This window comes from Sinocyclocheilus grahami, unplaced genomic scaffold (genome assembly GCF_001515645.1).
Source record: "Sinocyclocheilus grahami isolate Dianchi unplaced genomic scaffold, SAMN03320097.WGS_v1.1 scaffold125.1, whole genome shotgun sequence".
NCBI lineage: Eukaryota > Metazoa > Chordata > Actinopteri > Cypriniformes > Cyprinidae > Sinocyclocheilus > Sinocyclocheilus grahami.
In genome coordinates, this window is record NW_015505304.1 from 776,607 (window position 1) to 793,595 (window position 16,989).

At 38.5% G+C, this 16,989-nt stretch overlaps 2 protein-coding genes across 2 annotated transcripts in view; both read left to right on the forward strand.

Moving 5' to 3' along the window:
- The window catches only part of LOC107590151 (ras association domain-containing protein 5-like), a 43,410-nt gene extending 37,526 nt beyond the window's left edge, over positions 1 to 5,884 (forward strand). Inside the window, exons 3-6 of the mRNA XM_016278765.1 lie at positions 2,161 to 2,271; positions 2,347 to 2,629; positions 2,722 to 2,837; positions 3,699 to 5,884. Coding sequence (XP_016134251.1) covers positions 2,161 to 2,271; positions 2,347 to 2,629; positions 2,722 to 2,837; positions 3,699 to 3,851 — 663 coding nt within the window. The 3' untranslated portion in view covers positions 3,852 to 5,884. The remainder of the gene's footprint in view (positions 1 to 2,160; positions 2,272 to 2,346; positions 2,630 to 2,721; positions 2,838 to 3,698) is intronic.
- Positions 5,885 to 8,768: 2,884 nt separating this feature from the next.
- Positions 8,769 to 15,837, forward strand: LOC107590152 (dual specificity tyrosine-phosphorylation-regulated kinase 2-like). Its single transcript, XM_016278766.1, has 3 exons — positions 8,769 to 9,675; positions 10,822 to 10,937; positions 12,919 to 15,837. Exons 1-3 carry the CDS (start codon positions 9,633 to 9,635, stop codon positions 14,506 to 14,508), a joined length of 1,749 nt encoding a protein of 582 aa, XP_016134252.1. The 5' UTR covers positions 8,769 to 9,632; the 3' UTR covers positions 14,509 to 15,837.
- Positions 15,838 to 16,989: the final 1,152 nt, after the last annotated feature.

Below are 16,989 nucleotides of genomic sequence, written 5' to 3' on the forward strand. Positions count from 1 at the left end.
TTTTTGTGGGCCAGAGTCATATATATATATATATATATATATATATATATATATATATATATATACATACATACAGTATATATATATAATACACTGTTCAATTCATGAAAAGAGAGGGAATAAATAGCACATCCTTTGAGATTTGACTGCACGAGAACATTAAAATGACAGGTGTTTCTCCCTGTTGTTTATTGATAAATCTTTATGGATCTGTAGTGCACTCCTCAGAGGCCAAAATGTATTTGCATTGACTCTAGTCTTGTCTCGATCAACCTGGATTTGTTTAAAGAAGTCTCAAGAGGCATTCAAACTGTTACTGTCATTCTGTACTCACACAGAGAGACAGAGAGATTGGTATCTATAGTAGTAGCACTTAGTGAGTGATATTGCCCCCTGGAATTTGATCAATAAGAGTAGTAATGTTCAGATATAAATATCAACATTTTATAATGCCTGTTAATGATATTATGTATACCACCATTCAAAGGTTTGGGGTCAGTAAGATGCATCAGTTTCCACAAAAATATTAGGTAACACTGTTTTCAACATTGATAATTAAGAAATGTTTCTTGAGCAGCAAAACAACATATTCATTTCTGATTTCTGAAGGATCATGTGACCCCGAAGACTGGAGTAATGATGTTGAAAATTTTGATTTGCATTACAGGAAAAATACATTTTAAAATATATTAAAATAAAAAATGTTTTATTTTAAATTATAATATTTCACAGTATTACTGATTGCAGGCTTGGTGAGTATAAGAGACTTCTTTCAAAAGCATTACAAATCTTGACTTAGTAACTGAACAGTAATGTATTGCTAAGACAAGCATCATTGTTCATACTTGTCAAATATATTCTGTACATTTTCAGTTTACAATCTCCTAAAGGTTATTTTTGTCAATATTTAGCAGTACACTAGCGAATGGATAACAGACATGGACTATAAGCCACAAAACTCATTTAATATCGCAAGTTAAAGGTATTCGAGTCATTAGATATATTCAATTCAGTTCAGAATCATGTGGAGGATCTCCCATCCTCCCATGTTTCACTCAATACGGATCCAGCACAGGGCAGTTTTTCCATCATGTAAGCACCATACATTACATAATAGCTTCTTGTGAAGGGCAGATAACTGGTTATCTTGATAATGCAAGTGTCTGCAATCTCAGCAGCAATCAGTTGTCCCCTCTGAGATATGTTCTGCTCTCTCTACACTCAATACCAGTGGTCAATACAAAAAATAGTAATGATGTTGAAAATTTTGATTTGCATTACAGGAAAAATACATTTTAAAATATATTAAAATAAAAAATGTTTTATTTTAAATTATAATATTTCACAGTATTACTGATTGCAGGCTTGGTGAGTATAAGAGACTTCTTTCAAAAGCATTACAAATCTTGACTTAGTAACTGAACAGTAATGTATTGCTAAGACAAGCATCATTGTTCATACTTGTCAAATATATTCTGTACATTTTCAGTTTACAATCTCCTAAAGGTTATTTTTGTCAATATTTAGCAGTACACTAGCGAATGGATAACAGACATGGACTATAAGCCACAAAACTCATTTAATATCGCAAATTAAAGGTATTCGAGTCATTAGATATATTCAATTCAGTTCAGAATCATGTGGAGGATCTCCCATCCTCCCATGTTTCACTCAATACGGATCCAGCACAGGGCAGTTTTTCCATCATGTAAGCACCATACATTACATAATAGCTTCTTGTGAAGGGCAGATAACTGGCTATCTTGATAATGCAAGTGTCTGCAATCTCAGCAGCAATCAGTTGTCCCCTCTGAGATATGTTCTGCTCTCTCTACACTCAATACCAGTGGTCAATACAAAAAATAAAAAAACTACAGTGGAAATACCTCAGAGGAACTCCAAAAAGCAAAGTTCACCAAAAAATCAGCTAGTTGAGAGTCCAACCAATGCGACTAATACAGCACCTTCACATAAATTCATCTGCACTGTCAAGTTTTGTCATGCCAAATGCTTATAATGTCAACATCAGCTTTTCTGCAGTGTTGATGTTGATGGCCTTTTCCTCCACAGCTTATTAATACCGTACAAGGCCTCTACTGTATTCGATATAAAGATGCCTCATCTAACCTTGAGCTCACTGTTTTTTTATCTTGGTTATAGAGTGTCACAAGAGAGGAAGAAGAAGAGAAGCCAACATCCCTCACAGAAGGAGAGATTAAAGCTAAAATAGATGACTACAACTCCAAAGTGACGGAGAATGGAATGAAATTAGTGAGTAAGGATTTGTCAACAAACAAATTTTACAGTGAGAAATGACCTGACTGAAGTTGCTTTGTTATCCTCCAGAGCTCAGATGGCACATACACTGGTTTCATAAAGGTTTACTTGAAGTTGCGCAGGCCCGTGACTGTATTTTCTGTGGACGGGCAGTCGCCAGGACCGTGTTCCTCTTCTGATAGTTCAGATAACCGCACATCCTTTTACTTGCCCAACGATGCCGTTAAACAGCTACACATTAGCAGTACCACCATGGTCAGGGAGGTCATTCAGGGCCTGCTGAAGAAGTTCATGGTACAGGATAACCCACGCAAGTTTGCCCTCTACCGCCTGACCCGTCGAGACAGCCAGGGTAAGCGTTCAAGTGAAGATGAAATATACTTTAGTATTGTATAGTACTACTGCCATGTATAATACTAAGGTATTGTTTGCTTGATTTTTCAGATCTTTTCCAGAAGTTGGCGTTATCAGAATGCCCACTCTACTTGAGGCTGTTGGCAGGTCCTGATCTAGAGAACTTGTCTTTTGTACTCAAAGAAAATGAGACTGGCGAGGTGGAGGTGAGCTTTTCTATTGTGTCTAAAAGTAATATTTGCCCACCACCATAAATATGATCAAGTATTTTAATCATTTAATTAAATACACACACACACACACACAGTTTAAATAAATAAAAATTTTCTTTTTGACATTGTGGGGACCGGCCTGCAGTCCCCACGAGCCGAGGGGGGAAAAATGATTACAAATAGTAAATGATGTTTATCTGAAAGTGTAACAATGCAAACAGGCTTTCTGTATGGGGTAGGTTTAGAGTTAGGGGATAGAAAATATCGTTTGGTCAGTATAAAAGTAATAGAACTCTATGGAAAGTCCCCAGAATTCACAGAAACAAACGTGTGTGTGTGTGTGTGTGTTTATACTTTTTTCATCTTCTCTATCATTACGAATAAAAACTAATTTTAGATTTAATCACACAATTTACAATGCATTTAAGGTACACATTTACATTTAATCAGTTTTTAATTTACGTGGTAATCGAAACCCTGACCGATTCTAGTGCCATACTCGGCTGTTTGAGATACAGCAAACTCTACAAAGCAGAAAAAATTATATTTGTACATATATTTTTTTAGCCTGCTTTATCATAATGAAAATAAAAGCACATTTTTGCTATGATTTAAAAAAAAAAAATTTCATGATAATGTGATTAATATGTGAATTTATATTCAGTGTTTCCACTGAAACTCTACAAAACTAAATTAATGTTCTGATCAACACACTGACATAAGCCATGCAACTAACCCTAACACATGCAAACAAAAACATAGGTTTAATAGACAGTTCTATTTTAGACAAATAATTTCCTGTCTATTATTTCATATGTGTGCCTTTGCTAATAATGTGTTCCATCTTTTTTTCAGTGGCATGCATTTTCAGTCCCTGAGCTGCAGAACTTCCTGATCATCCTGGAGAAGGAGGAGAAGGAGCGCATGCGGCAGGTGGAGCAGCGTTACACTGCCTACAGGCAGAAGTTGCTACGGGCTCTGGGTCAAGTCGAGAGCAAACCGGGCTAATGTAGGACAACGAATCTCCTTCACCCCACTGAGCCAACACTGGGCCAGCCTGGAGGACCAGTAGCCCAACAGACGAACTCAAAACCTCCACTCAGGACTTTGTACAAGCTCTCAGCATGCTTCTGTGACCTTTAACCCCCAAAGACGGGCGAAGGGATCGAGACATGACTAAGACGAAGAGGAGGTTGGAACTAAAGATTAGTACTTCAAGAGTAATCCTTCTCTCCAGAAATGGCACACTGTTGAAAGCCCAGGAATATGTTTCTGGCAGTCATGCTTTTTGATATGAATGGGTTTCGTTTTGTTTTTTTCTCATTGTTTTTACATTGACCCTGTCTGTTTGTGTTTTTTACATACTGCTGCTATTGCTGCTACTGCAAGTGTTACTTAAAGCATGACTTTCCCTTTGGTCTCTCTGCTTGTGTCTACCGCATGTCCTCTATCAGGGAATATCTATATGAAAGAGTGGAGTAAAAAAAGCACTTCCTGTCCGAAAAGGAAGTGGGGAGACTGAACTTATAGAAAATATGATGCCTGCGAAATATCAGAGGACAAATAGTAACCTTGTCCACATATCAAATTATACAGTTCATAAACAGTTGTAACATGCTACTGTAAAAAAAATGAATTATACTGTTTATACTGGAGTACTGTATTACTGATAATGTTTCACCCCACAGAGGCAAAATATCTCTTTCTTTCTATTTAAATGATCAAAATGGCTGCACATCTCTGTCGTGAAGCTCACTAGCCACTATATCTATACAAAAAAAGTGTTTGAATAGATATGGGCTGCTGAGCATGATCAGACGCAGACATTTTGAGCTCCTCTGGTCCCACGTCGACTGCTACTCTCTAGAAAAAGACCGTTCGGTTGTCCCATGAAAGCTTTTAGAAATGCTCAGCACTGACAAATCACCTCAGTCTCTCAAGTGCGCCACCAGTACTTAATGTGCAGGGAGCATCAGCGAACATGAGGATTGCGAGCTGTGGTTATCTGGTAAGCTTTTTTTAATCAGTTCAGCTTTTAGCACATACAGTAATACACAAGGTCATGTTAGATTAGAGGGCATCTCCTAGATCAGCACTCTGAAAAGCTCTGCGGATCCAAACCACAAGCATCTCAATCTGTATTACACCAAAGGAAAACAGAACAAGCTCCCTGTATTGTAATTACAAAATAAAGCTTTTATAAAGATCTTTCTGCTAATGTAAAGTGGAGTCAGGATGTCTGTGATTTGCACACCGACACAAACCACTGAGTGGTCCGCCAGTATGTACAGTAGTCAATGTTATTCTGTATAGGGAACATGAGATGGATTTAATTATAATTTTTTTTGGCTTTGATAATAAGCATATTTTATTGCGCGTCTGCTGAATTTTGAAGGTGCATGTGAATTGAATGTGTCTGTGACGCTGAGGGAATTTATTATTTGTGAAAAGCATTCAAAAGCACTGAAGTAGGACATCTTTAGCAAGCAGATTTGTGATGGCAGAGGTCTGAATTATAATTCGGACTGGTATGTTTGTAGAGGCCATTTAAAAGTCATACATTTCCATTTGGATCACTCTGCCCATGTGCTCGGCCTGTATATTTTGATCTTGTATGGTTACAGATCCTGCTGGACTGGAAGTATCACTTCTACTCTAAGCAAGCGGCAGGGCCTTGTATGTCTGCTCAGGATGCTTCTCCCTGACAGCCATGTTCCTGTTGGCAGTGCCTTGAGTCTCCGTGTAGCTTATCTTGACTGTGTACTGTACATATGCTCTAGATGTCCTTCCCTATAACTCCACGTTGAGAGAGTTCACACACATTCAGTGGCAGTAGCCAGGTGCTTTCAATGTCTGAGCCATTAAGTCCATGTGGGACTTTTTGGGACTAGTGTTTAAAATGTTGACGTGTGTGTGAGTGAGTGTTTGTTTAATTTATTTTTGGTTTAGTTTCAGTGTGTTTAAACTTGAATATGTGGACAAATCAGTACTATTGGGCAATCTTTTTTTTTTTTTTGAGTATTAAATGTTTAAAATGTCTAGTAAGCTGTAAATATACTGAAGAATGAAATAAAAGGTCACCCTTTCATGGTGATGAGTCTCTTTTATTTACACTGAAATAAACGAAGCAACTAACTGGGGTTATGAACAAATCTGTATTAAAAATGTCATGTTTTATTCAATGTGTTATTTGCAGATTTTTTGTAATTGTGAAATTTACCAACAATTTCTTAGTGAAAACATCGTTTCTACATCAATTTTGTCATTCAATGTACTATATAAACACACACACACACACAGTGCTGTGAAAAGGGTTTTGCCCCCTTCCTGTTTTTTTTTTTTTTTTGCATAAGACTATTTGTCACACTTAAAAGATTCAGAAATTATTACAAAATAAATGTATATTTTATTCAAATTAAAAACCAGTTTAGGTGCATGATATTACATTTTCACCCTTTTTAGCTTTAAAAATCACGGTAATATTAAATTCTGCATCACAAACTTTTACTTGCTATCTTGTATTATGTGACTGATATAAGTTAACGTAATTGTTTTGTTTTTTTATCTATAGAAAATTGACCAGTTGTAATACTAGTGTAGCGTCAAGGTTGCACAAGTCATACACAACCAGCAGAGGGAACCCTAATCATGTAGTTTAAATGCAAACACATCTTGCTCCTAGATGTCCAAAGGTTATTTGTAATAGAGAGAAGCATAGTTAAAGAACTTGTAATCTGTTAGATACTGTGCATACTAAACTATGTATTTATATGGTACAACTACAGCAAGGCGCAAGCACTATGTTTTCACAAATACTCCGTTGTGTCTAGAACAAATAAGAAAAGCCAAGGATCAGATAGTGCATTGTGCACGTTTGTGTACACATGGCAGTTTACAAAAAAAACATGCTACTTTCAGTTGTAAACTCAGTTTGAACTCCACACTTTAAATAAACACTCAGTAAAATCCACCTACAGGTTCAACAGCATGCCCATACTTGGAAAAGGCATGCAATATTTTAAGGACACCAAGAAACCTTTTAAGTCCCCACAAAAAGATAGCAGTTGTGAGTGTCCATCATAATGTTAAAGAGCCCTGATATGAGTGCTCACACCCATTCAGTCTGCTACTGAGAGATCAGCCTGAAAACAATGTCAATATGTCATCTAAAGACACACATATAGACAGGTTTCAGCTTCCCCTAAGACTGACTGCTAAGAATAGCATGCTCTGGCTGCGGTCCTGTTGTAAGCACACCCAATTTAGCTTGACATGTCTCACCATATCACCCCTGCATGTGCTCTTCTGCCTGTGCTGATCTGTATCTGGGCTGTAAAGAGTTTGACAACAGCACCAGACTTGTCAAGGCAATTTAGGATATGCAGCACAGCTTTGGATCACGCTAGGATCGTTGTGTTTTGATATTTTCCATATTTATCTTGCAATAAATCTTATAACTTTGTTTTGGAGATTGCTGTTTTAGTTGTGCCATCCATCTATGTAACTTCATACTTCAAAATTCAAAATTTCAACAAAAAATCTTCCACTTACATTGATTCAAAATCATCATTTTTGAATACGAGTCACAGTTGGTCTTCTTTTTTACATTAATTTGCATACCGTTTTTTTTTTTTACTGCGGTCCTGTTGTAAGCACACCCAATTTAGCTTGACATGTCTCACCATATCACCCCTGCATGTGCTCTTCTGCCTGTGCTGATCTGTATCTGGGCTGTAAAGAGTTTGACAACAGCACCAGACTTGTCAAGGCAATTTAGGATATGCAGCACAGCTTTGGATCACGCTAGGATCGTTGTGTTTTGATATTTTCCATATTTATCTTGCAATAAATCTTATAACTTTGTTTTGGAGATTGCTGTTTTAGTTGTGCCATCCATCTATGTAACTTCATACTTCAAAATTCAAAATTTCAACAAAAAATCTTCCACTTACATTGATTCAAAATCATCATTTTTGAATACGAGTCACAGTTGGTCTTCTTTTTTACATTAATTTGCATACCGTTTTTTTTTTTGCATGCCTTTTTTTTCTCTATATAGGCCATTTTAAACTGCAAAGTGGACACAATGGACACAATATTGCATATGAGCTATTATCACTCATTGTCTCTGTATGTGAGTTCGCATCTTTTGTAGTTATTTAATTATTTAATTACAGTATTATTATTGTGTTACTGGAAATGCAAATCTAAACGTAAAAATGCAAATGCGAAAAAGTACCAGTGTATAAAACCAACTGAAAATGGTGTCAGTTCACTTACATCTATCAACATTGTATTTAATAATAATATTACACACTCCAATAATCATTTTGTTTTACATACACCAGTCACTACAGTATTGTTTGAAATTGTGAAAAAAATAATTCTAAAAAAATAAAGAAAATAAATGTTTTTCAGTCAGACCTTTTTATTTAATGTATAGAACCTCCTTAATGATATTAATAACATCTTTTTTTCTGTTCCACCAAGGCCCTTTAAACATTTATATGCCCTTTAAATCATGAACAGTCATTTTCCAAGAAAAAAAAATACACTGTCTCCTATATGACTAGTATCACTCAGCTGTAAAATAATAATAATATTAATAATAATAATTAAAACTAAATTTTATTTCCTCTTGCAATTTTCTGCCAGTCTAAAAGTCTATGCTCGTAAATAAAATATAAATGAAAAATGATGTAATCGTCATTGCTGAAATCACATGAGTAATTTATATTCATGTTCTAGTTTCGTTGTGTTTATGTCTTGATTTAAACTCCCTCTCCAGTAAACAGCCCCATTTTGGCTCAACAGGCATTTACTTCCTTGTGTCTTAGCCCAATTGTTAAGCCTTGAAACTAAAGGAAGTTTGAGCCGGAATGGCGTTGTTTTGGCCGCGCCCCAGGCAGACGCCTGTTTGATGACGTCGCGCTGGGCGAAGAAGATGCTCTTAGCAACAAGCTAAGAAACCACACAACCATAAGCGCACCATTACGAGACGGAACGCGCATCCAAAACAGTCAGACGATTCGCGAGAACACTTGTTTGACATGACGAAGAGTGTTTGGAAGGGATTGTGAGTTAATTTGACCTCCTTGTTTTTATAATGAAAGTAAGGTAGGCTTGTACTATCCGGAAAAGAGGAAACGCTAGCCTGAGCTTTAGCTGCCCGCTGGACCGTGTGCTCGGGCTGGGATGACTCTTCTTTTCAAACCAGCACCACGATATTTAAGAGAGGGGAAGAGTGGAGGTGGTCGACATCCGTTTAATGTTTGGACTCAGTCTAATTGTGCTTTAGGAAGACAGTTTGCCATTACGGAAACGCTTTTATGTCCCCTGCAACTTTGAGTCTTCATCATCATCATCATCATCATCATCACCACCATCGTTATTATCGAGGACGACCGCTTCTCACAGCCATTATTTGGTTTCTTCCGATGCATTTGTGAATTTATGCACATCCAGCTCCATTATCTATGGGTTCGGACCTTCTTGCTGGAAATACAGATACCTCTGTTACACTACTTCTCCAGACTTGCAGTACAGGTGGTCAAATTGATAAGCCTCGTGAAAACAGCTTGAAGGGGATCATGCCTGAACCCTGCAGCACTGTGAAATCGTCTACCTAGCCTCTGAACATCTGACAAGCTTCACCTCGGATATGAGACTCTGTTGATATTTTAATAATCTCATTAGAAGGACACTGCATTGTTGTTGTGGATGGATCTTGCTTTAGTGAAAACATTTTTCAGAGGAAAAGGAAATATTTGATGTTGACTGCATGCAACCATGATGATATTGAGCAGAAAACCAGATGGCCCCATAACTGCAGGTAATTATATCCATATGAAATGTAATATCCAGCTCTGTGAGTTTGCTGTGGCTGGACTTGGTCCCCTTGGCAAGTGAAGACTTGTTGAAGACAGGCGATTAACTCTTATGAATGCACTGCCTGTGTTAATAATTCTTTGTTAATGTACTAAATTAAGCAAATTTAAACAAGCTTCACAATCACATCTTTTTTAAATTTCAGCTAATAAAGCTGGCATATGTATGCCAGCAGTGAAAATTCATTGGAAAGTGAGAATAATAGTCCCTACAGGCCATATTATATACATATTAACAGTTTATTCAATTGACATCTCCGTAAATGATAGTAAGGGGGTCTGAATGCTCAATAGGTGTATAGTATGTGAGGGTTTGTGTAGTTGAACATATATCAAAATGCCAAGATCGTTTAGTTTTTAACATTCAGTGCTAATTTCATCAACCATGTAGTAATACAGCCTACTGGATTCATTATTTTAAAGGGATGCTCCTCCCAAAAATTTTCATTTTTGTTCCTTTGTTTCACTTTCATTATTTACTCACCCTCATGTTCTTCCAAACTTTGATTTATCTCATGTGTAACACACAAGAAAATGTTTGTAAAATGAGTCAGTGCTTTTTGTCTGTACAATACAAGCCAATGGGGTTCAAAACATCATTATACTCTCATTGTACAGAAAAATAAACATTATTCAAAATATCTCCATTTGTGTTCCATGGAAGAGCTAAAGTCATGCAGGTTTGGAGTGACACGAAATTGTCACTCATTTTTGGACGGAATTTGCCTTAAGGCAAAAGTGGTCTATGTCATTAAGACGTTTTATTAACATAATCGGTCAGAGTTGTGGAAACTGCTGAAACTGAGTCATGAAGCTTGGTTTAATATGTAGCCACCTGCTGTGTAATGTGCTCAAGGAACTGTCTGTTGTCTGGCGCACCTGCAACTTGGTTACATACCTCCCTAAGGGGATTTGTGTTTCTCAGATGGGAACATTGTTTTTTTTTTTTCTCCTTATGTTTGTGTAATAGAAATCCTCATTTATGTAATGGGTGTATTGGATGATGATGATGATGTGGCAAATGTGTATTAATATTTTGCTTGTGGATTTCACAATCTAATCCCAGGCTCATTTTCACTCTTTCTCTACAGCTCGCCACGGGGACGGTCTGTATGACTCCTACATGCGCACTGATCACATTGTGAACCAGGACGCTGATGTGAATGGGCAGAGTCCCTCTGGACTGCCCCCTCTCCCCAAACACACTGTAAGTCCTGACTTCCTCTTCCCCCAGATTCTGTCACCGGATTCTTTCAGCGAGCACTAGATGAAAATATTTCCCTAGTGCTCGCATGAACAGTTATAAAGAACACAATTCAATTCTAAAGAACAGCTTGAAAATCTAACCCGCTGTGATGTCTCTTACATATTAGTTTTTCGATCTCTGATCTTTGAGCTTAATATGTTCAAATATTTTTTCACCGCCTAAGCACATGTTCTGCTGCCACTTGTGCATCTTGGAATGTCTCATATTTAGACAAGCCTTCTTTCCTCATTCTGATAGTGGTACAAGTTACATCTGCAGCACATCAAGTCTGTTTATTGTGCCTCACAGCATGTGTATTGCATCTTTCAATAAATAACCATGATTTAATAAAACTTCTATTTTTATGGTGAGCAAATACACCAATAAACAATATCAGGTGTTCAAGCTGAACAGATTAAGCCTTTCAGTGAGGTCCATGTAGCTTACAGTATGATACGCCAACGTGGGACCGGATATGATAAAGGATCTGATAATCCGATTCTCCGCTGCACTATTATGCAATAAGTAATTCTGCGTATGTGTTGGATCTGGTGACATTATTTTCAGTTATGAGACTATAATCACTTCTTTGCATGCTAATGTACTGTACTTCTGTGATAATAAGGACAAGAGCAATATAATTGTTTTTTACCCTCAGTGAATAATTAACCAGCAATCGCTCTTCCGTAAATGTTCAATAAACAATCTGGGAGGGACGACTTTGATTTTCTGGCATTTGGGGTACAAGCAATCATAGCAGCTTCCAGTAGTTCCAATCATTCAATTAGCCACTGACACAACAGATTTCATTTAGGTCATGCAGACATGCACTCCTTGTTTAGTCAACCAAGCTCTTTTTGTCGTGATTGAACAGCTGATGCATTTTGCTATGTAGTATCCTTCAGTTCCCAACACACTGGTTTCTATTTTTATCTCACTCCTTGGAACTGCCTTTCCATACCCCCTCCCCCTCTAAAACAATTGGCACAGTTTACTAGGCACCTTATAATTCTATCGGCATGACCTAATTTTTTTGTCCTTTGCTTTCTTTTTCTTCTTGTGCTATATTCAGCCAAACAGGCAATGTCTTGGCCTCAACTATACATTTTTGATAGTGGAATTTTTAAATAGGAATGGGACTTGGAGCAGTTATGGTACATTAAACATTCTGAATGTGAAAGATGGTTCCTCTATTCCCGTTCACTTAGGAAAGCCCACTGTGACTGGCGGAAGCAACCGCTATTTATGACATGCTTATTTTGTAAGGCAAAAGTTCAGTGCATATTTAATGATATAGTTAGGTCTAGTGGCAATTCTTTAACCATGGCGAGAATTCTTTCCAAGCGCTGTGCTAAAAGTATGTGTAGAAACTGTTATGGTGAGGTCAAACACGGTTTCTAAAAGAAAAGTTTTGTTTTCCCAGTCTACTGAAATGCAGTTAGTTATACATTTAAACTGCATTTCTGTTTTGTTTTGAAACATTCAGCATGTTAGCAGGTCTTAACAATTAGACTCTTGTCTTTATAGGTTTTTCCTGTATCCCATGTGAGTATGAAAATAACATCCTGTTCCACCAGTTTTCAGTTCACGTTCCAGTCAGACTGCAAAGATTGTGTCTGGCATTCTCTGTCGCCACAATTATCACTGATGCATCAAACCCCTCCACTGGTCTCATGTTAATTCCCAGGGTTACTCAGCAGCTGATCAATTCTGCACGTTTGCACTATTGATTGTTTAACACTGGCCTGATAAAAACTCAGAGATGCAGTACATTGATTTTTCAGTTCTACGCAGAAATTAGAAGCAATAAAAGGAAGCCTCCCTTTGATTTTGAACATCCATTCAGCTGAAAATAATGTTGACTTTGGTCAACCTCATTTTTGTCTTATACAACTTGATGTAACTGTTTGATAAACCGTTAAATATCTCTTTCCTTTTGAAGGGTGTGAACAAGCCTACAATGAAGGATCACCAAGCAATCCGCGGAGGACAGGTGAAGGTGAAATATGTTTATGAGGACTCCTACAACCGCAAACTTAATGGTGTGAGCCAGCACAATGGCACAAGCCAAGTACCAGTTAAGCCCCAACCTGCAATCTCCAAAGAGAGAAGTGTGGACAGCAACAGCTCTGTCAAGTCCTCAGAGAGCTCAACAAAAGTCACAAAACTGGGTAGCCCAATGACCCCAGAACAAGCTCTTAAGCAATACCAGCAGCAACTGACTACCTTGGAGCAGCAGGAGGTCCACAACTATCCTGAGATCTATTTCCTGGGACCAAATGCCAAGAAAAGGCAGGCAGTAGCCGGGGGCACCAACAATAGTGGATATGACGACGACCAGGGAGGATACATCCACGTACCTCATGACCACCTTGCCTATCGCTACGAGTTCCTCAAGGTGATCGGCAAAGGTAGTTTCGGACAAGTGGCGAAGGTTTATGACCACAAGTTACAGCAGCACCTTGCCTTGAAGATGGTGCGAAACGAGAAGCGCTTCCATCGGCAAGCTGCTGAGGAGATCCGAATTCTGGAGCACCTGAAAAAGCAAGACAAGACAGGCAGCATGAACGTAGTCCATATGTTGGAAAATTTCACCTTCCGCAATCACATATGTATGACTTTTGAGCTGCTTAGCATGAACCTGTACGAGCTCATCAAACGCAACAAGTTCCAGGGTTTCAGTCTCCCACTGGTACGCAAGTTTGCACACTCTATTCTCCAATGCCTGGAAGCTCTCCATCGCCATAAGATCATCCACTGTGACCTGAAACCAGAGAATATCTTACTGAAGCAGCAAGGCAGGAGTGGGATCAAGGTCATTGACTTCGGCTCCAGCTGTTTCGATCACCAGCGTGTCTACACGTACATCCAGTCCCGCTTCTACCGTGCGCCCGAAGTCATCTTGGGATTGCGATATGGTATGCCTATAGACATGTGGAGCTTTGGTTGCATTCTGGCAGAGCTGCTTACCGGATACCCTCTGTTTCCTGGTGAAGATGAAGGTGACCAGCTGGCCTGCATGATGGAGCTACTAGGTATGCCACCTCAGAAACTGCTGGAACAAGCCAAGCGTGCCAAGAACTTTATCAGCTCCAAAGGCCACCCACGCTACTGTACGGTCAGCACACTTAGCAATGGCACTGTAGTCCTCAATGGGAGCCGTTCTCGCAGAGGAAAAATGCGAGGTCCCCCAGGAAGCAAGGAGTGGGGGGCGGCCCTCAAAGGCTGCGATGACCCCACGTTCATTGACTTTCTGAAGAAGTGTCTGGATTGGGACTCTAGTACTCGGATGACACCAGTTCAGGCCTTAAGACACCCCTGGCTCTACAAGAGACTGCCCAAGCCTGCACCTGGTGGAGAGAAGTCCACAGCGCCCAAACGGATCACCGAGCACAGCACCTCTTTCCCTACTATCATCTCCAAGGTACCCCCTGTCATGGGCACAACCAACAACAAACTGCGGACCACCATGATGGGGGACTCCACTGGAAGTATACCTTTTCGCACAGTGCTGCCGAAGCTTGTTTCATAGAGATTCCTTAGCTTTTCAGGGATAAAGACATATGTAGCAGTTTTAGAAGTGGAATTTTTTTGAGTTTTGGTAGTTTTTTCTAAATGAGTGTGAAAACTCAAGAGTTTCAATTTTTAATGAAGTGTAACAAGCAAAAACTATTTTATACAGCTATACTGTGTTATCAAATGGCCTTCAGCGTGTAAAATGCAAAGTTGCTTTCTTTACACCTTGGTCTTGAATTGAGTGCTGTTGATTGGAGTGGGTGAAATTTTGATGCTGACTGCTCATCCTGTCCTTTCTGAAGTTTACACTACTTCTGCTCAGACAAACCTACAACTTTTGCACCTCTAAGGGCTGTTTTGCTAGTATGCGACTCTTAATATTCTTTTCAAGGGCTTAGAGTGGATTTTTGCAATTTTAGGTCAAACATCTAAATCTAATCTTCATTTAAAACAATTTAAAATGTCTAGTTGGTGTTTTAAAGCCTATGTTATCATCTTAAAAATTATCTTGATCTAATTCAGATGAGCACATTTCTTATTTTAACAGTATCCTTCCCCAGTCACCTGCATCCCAGTGTGAGGTCAAACTCTGTTTATTTGAGAAGCTATTGCTTGGGATAAGTTACCCTAGAACAAGATGAAGAAAGTTATATTTGTTTGTAAGTGGTAGAGTAATGTAGGTCACAGTGCTTTCTGATGGCCATGCCCATTCCTGGCATGTATTGGGAGAGATGGGCACTATTTCATAAGTGTCGTAGGAACGTGTTTTTATCAGTGCTGTATTGAAAGATATTAGTCAGGTTTCACTTGAAGGCAACAGGTAGTATCACGTGTTTGTCTGTACATAGTAGTATGTATTTCCCCTAAGCTGCTGGTGGGGGAAGGGAATTGTTGGCAATATTTTCAATAACAGTGTGCTGTTTGCACTGAGTGATGATGGATATAGCTAGTGTGAGGACTTCATAAGCCTATTCAAAATACTAGCTAACAAAAGGTTGAAGATACATCTTTCGAGATTGCGTTTGACCTATGAACCTCTCCCTTGTCCAGTAATTTTTAATGTTTAATTTTTGTTTTGTTAGTAACTATTTTTGCCATACATACTGTGAGAGAAAATATATAAAAAAAACAACAACATGACTAAAGATATAATGCAGGGTACTTCCCCTCCCCCAGAGCTTAGCATCAGTACATAGAGTGGTTCATTTCCAGTGACTCTGGTTGATTGTGTAGTAGGGCTGCCAAAATGGCTAAAAACTAAATTCGAAATTTGTACTTAAATGTTATCAAAATTCAAATTATATTAGCATTTAAAATGCATAATTTCAGTTAGGGTGGAGAAAAGCTTTTGGATTCTCTCCTGAGGCCACAAGAGGGCCCATCGAACAAAATATTACTAATGCACGTTTCTTCAAAGCATAAGATAACATGACTATATGAAAAAAGTGCACAATGTTTAAAGTAATGTTTATAAACCAATTATAATTAAGTTGCTTAAGCCACTATAAACAAAACAGCATCATGTATGTATGCATAGTTTAATACAAAGGGCCGAAAGCCAATCACACAGAGTACATTTTTCATTTAAAAACACGAGTTGCAGGGGGATGGGAAAAACCCCCGCCATAAAGTCTCGAGATATGTTTTTTCAAAGTTGAACTTGCATAAATTTTTCATGGCTTTCTAAAAATGTGTCTCTTTTGTGCGAGACGTGAGTGCAACGGTGATAGATGTCCCTCTAGAAAATGCGCGAAATATTCGTTCTGTGTGAATGGCTTGGTTTCAGTTTTGACATAAACAACATCATCTCCGCATTGATGTTCTCTTTTCCCGCGATATTTGTAATTAACGCAGCAGTGCCGCGTCTAGTGGCTTCAACTGGATAGGCTAAGAAAAACATTAAAATGCAATGACACTTACATCGTCATCGCATCTCGTGCGCCGCTGATGAGGCTGCCTCCTTAACGCACACATTCGAATGCAACGGTTTTGCATTCGAATGTTGATTTTTTTTTTTTTTCGACGAATATTCGAAATTCAAAAAAAAATTTGACAGCCCTATTGTGTAGTCTGAAATATCTCTTCATAGCTGCCTACCATTTTGTTCCCTTTCACTCTAGGTTTACAAGAGAATTTTGTTGTTTATACAGCCGAGCACGCAGCACATTCACCCACCCACAATGGCGCTGATCAGTGTCTGCACTTTGAGTATTTGTCCATGTGAACCCACTATCAGTACAAACAATATATGCATTTGGTTGTTCGGAAGGTTGTATGATCTAACGTAAGCATGTTTTTTGACACTGCCTCACTCTTTCTAGCTGTGAATTTAATACATAATGTTTAGAAGCTAATTGTTGCAAGGTAAGACACTAATCTGCTGAAGGACTGTGAAACTGAATGGCGCTTAACCCATTGGTCCTGATAGGTGTGTACAAAGCATCTGTGTGCTACCTGGACCAAGTGGATACCAGGCAAGTAGTTGTAAAAGTCCTCT

Bases quoted from the DNA above. Each gene is read 5' to 3' on its own strand.
- LOC107590152 (XM_016278766.1), top strand. From the start codon at position 9,633: ATGATGATATTGAGCAGAAAACCAGATGGCCCCATAACTGCAG. The intron at 9,676-10,821 runs GTAATTATATCC...CTTTCTCTACAG, and splicing joins AGATGGCCCCATAACTGCAG to CTCGCCACGGGGACGGTCTG. The intron at 10,938-12,918 runs GTAAGTCCTGAC...TTCCTTTTGAAG, and splicing joins CCCCTCTCCCCAAACACACT to GGTGTGAACAAGCCTACAAT.